Genomic DNA, 3,260 nt, shown 5'->3' on the forward strand with positions numbered 1-3,260 from the left:
TTGTAAAGTTTGAGTTAGAATAATCTGTATAAACACAAAGCGGCTATAAAGGCGGACTAGTGAGTAACGTCTGTAGTTTTGTTTGTTACAACCGCCTTTTTAAGACGTTAAAGCATCAACATTCACAGGTAGGTTTTCATTCTCTGACATAAAATCTGTCAGTAAAGAACCAACCGACTTCGAGGAGAGGGAACTGGAGGAGCTGAAATGCTGACTCATTTCAGGGTTTTAGGACCGATTCATCCTCTGGAGATCATGAATGTCTGGACCACAATTTAACAGCTCGTCATCCAATGGTTAACATTCAGTCTGGAACTAAATCCAAGCAGCTAATGTGGCTAATCAACAGAAGAGTCAGTTCAAGTCTCGTTATTACCATTTCCTGTGTGCCAAAAGCTGAAGCCCAGTTGAGCAGCGTCTGTCCAACGTCGTCCATGAAGTTCACCTCGAAAGCTGCAACAGAGAGCGGAGAGGTTAAAACAACAACCTCTAAAGACAATATGTGACAAAAATACGATTTGTCAGGACATCAGATAACCAAGTTGAGGAATATTGAGGATAATCTTCACTAACTACGACTTCAACAGCGCTGTCGTGTCTGGGTTCTTACCTCCGGTGTCGATGGCGTCGATCAGAGCGTCCGTGTCCTTGCTGCGGATACAGTCGATGAGCTGTCGGTGCGATCGCTCCCCTGAACTGTCCAGGCGTCGCAGGCCGGGGATCCGCCCCGTCGACCCCGCTGTGGATTTGGGCAGCGCCTTCCGTCCCTCAAACAGCAGCACCAGCAGGAGGTCCACCAGCCGCATGGTGTCCAGCACGCAGCGCTCGTCTCCTCCCAGAGCGGACTCCATCGAGTCGGGCAGCGCCGAACGCAGCAGGTCCTGAAGGCGGGAGAGAAAGGGAAGATGTTAGACAATGCTGGAAAAGTTCTGTAAAATGTGGAGAAAAAAACTCATCCATCTCAAAAAAACCCTATTATTCTTCTGGTTTCTGGTGTTTTGATGTTTCTGGTGTTTGAGGTGTGTCGACCTACGTGCGTGACGAGCGGCGACCCTCTGCACAGCGTGGACAGCAGGCTGACGATGGTCGACACCTGGTTGCTCAGTTTGGAGTCCGGGGCCGAGGGGGCGGCGCCCGTCGAGGTCCGGCCAGGCTTACAGGAAGAGGCGGGGCCCGACACCGTGCCACCGGCAGCTGCCATGCGGGACAGCAGCTCCTCTGTCAGGCCGTGTTTGGCTAAAGGGGCGGGGTCCACGCCACGGCGAGTGAACCGGTCGGCCAGCGAGGCAAAGCAGCGCAGGGCGCCGTCGGACACCTGGGGGACAGGAAGTCGGTTAGTTCTACTGCGGTTAGTTCTACTGCTGAAGAACAAACCGTCGACTCCTTCGTGGTTACCTGGTGGTCTTCGTGTTTGAGGAGGCTGGACAGGGACTCGACGCAGGTCTCCAGAGACGAGTCCTGAGGCTCCATCTTGCTGCAGAGTCGGGACACCACGGCCATGGCCGAGTGCAGGGTGTCCTTGTGAACAAGATGGCCGCTGTCCCTGATGAAACTCAGCACGCAGTTCAGACCGCCGGCCTCGAACACAGCACCAGACTCCCTGGTACAGATCAGCTCCAGCACCTGGACAACAGAGATGGACATTAAGAGCCGGAGCGAGGGAAGCAACGATACACTCAACTCCTCATTCAGTACAACTCACTACAGGAGATTAAAATCTGACAGAAAGAAAATGTATTTTCTTTTATATTTACTTTACTTTTATTCCTCAGGTATAAAATGTGCAAAACAATGCATATATATTATTTTGTTTGCTGCATTTCTACTTCATGATACAGCTCGACTGCTCTCGTGTATGCAGAGCTGACCGTCCAGCAGTTGGCAAACACACAGGAGCTTTACTTTAAGGAGCTGCAGCCGTGCTGAAGGGATCCGATCCAGAGAAAGCGGCTCTACTCAATATGCCTCAGTTCACAGCTCAGGATTACAATACCACACAGTCACGTCGCTCTGGAAAAACTCCACTAATTAACCCAATTCGCTGCTGAAAGTGTCCAGTTAACAGAGACAGACAGGAGGCAGGAGATTAATAAAAGCAGGTAGTGAGATTAAATATTGCCCCGCTGTGCCTCTTACAAAGTAATACCGCGCTGCTGAGCCTCCCTCAATCACTGCCACAGCCCTACATGGTGCGTCTGTACACCATCATACAGATACTGATGTCAGTGAGGATAGGATGTCAAACACAGCTGAAAAAGAGCATCATGATTCATCCTTTATCTCACTCATTTAAATCACAATTACATTCCTAGAACTGGCTGAGTCTAAAGTAGAAGTCATGAATTAAAGGAAAAATGAAATGGAGGAACGTTCTCCTCCTCAAAAGACACAAAGAAGATATTCAAGATCGACCGTTTACTGCAGCAAACCGAGATCAAACCGCACCTGACTACACAAAAACAGATGATCTGATGGACAAACAGTCTCTATCAGTAGGACAGATCAGTGTTGAGACATGAGACACAGGCAGACTGAGGCCTGAATAAAGACTGCGTCTGTCCTGTGATGTGTATTAATAAACGTCTGCTAGCACATGGTTATGATCTCCTGCTTGTGGTGTGGCTCTGCTCCAAAACTCAACAGAGACACAGGAGCAGGCTGATCTCTGATCAGTTGTTCTCATCGTGCTTTGGCTTCAGTTAACCGCCTCCTTGACACACTGCCCCTGTTGAGGACATAAAGAGACAGCAGGGAACCCTTTATCCCCAGGGTTAAGTGTGATTCTGCAGGAAAGAGCTCTTACACCAGCAGTTTGCCACAGCTGCCTCAGACAAAATGGGTCGACGCTCGTAAGTCAACCCTCCTCTGAACTGAAGACCTCAACCAGCAGCAAATGTGGCTTTGGGGAACTGGTGTCTGTTAAATGTTTAAACTTCCTGTGTTAGAGCTCCAGTGCTCTACAAACATCATTGTGTCCTTCTGACGTCCTCGTACCTTCACACACTGCTCGGCCAGGTCTCTGCTGGTCCGGTTGTTGAGCTCCACCACCACCAGCCGGTTGCACAGCGCCTTGATGGCCCCGTCCACTCCCACGATCCTCCGGGTGCACTCCGCAGACACGTCCAGGTAGTAGGTAATGGCTCTGGCTGTGACCTCCAGCACGTTATCTGGAGCGCTCTCATCCAGGAAGATCTTACAGAGCGCTGGGAGGAACGTCCGCGGAGGACACCTGCAGTGGGAGAGGAGGGAGGAGGAAGAGG

At 50.6% G+C, this 3,260-nt stretch overlaps 1 protein-coding gene across 1 annotated transcript; it reads right to left on the reverse strand.

Annotated features, from left to right (window-relative positions):
- Nucleotides 1-289: 289 nt before the first annotated feature.
- Nucleotides 290-3,258, reverse strand: LOC118336850 (E3 ubiquitin-protein ligase HECTD1-like; the record flags this gene model as incomplete). The annotated part of the gene is made up of 5 exons (XM_035673601.1): nt 290-453; nt 611-881; nt 1,034-1,315; nt 1,396-1,623; nt 2,995-3,258. Coding segments are annotated over 5 exons (1,194 nt in total), but the record flags the coding sequence as incomplete, so codon positions are not given.
- Nucleotides 3,259-3,260: the final 2 nt, after the last annotated feature.

This window comes from Morone saxatilis, unplaced genomic scaffold (assembly GCF_004916995.1).
Source record: "Morone saxatilis isolate NCDOM2014 unplaced genomic scaffold, NCSU_SB_2.0 Contig3, whole genome shotgun sequence".
Taxonomy (NCBI): Eukaryota; Metazoa; Chordata; class Actinopteri; family Moronidae; genus Morone; species Morone saxatilis.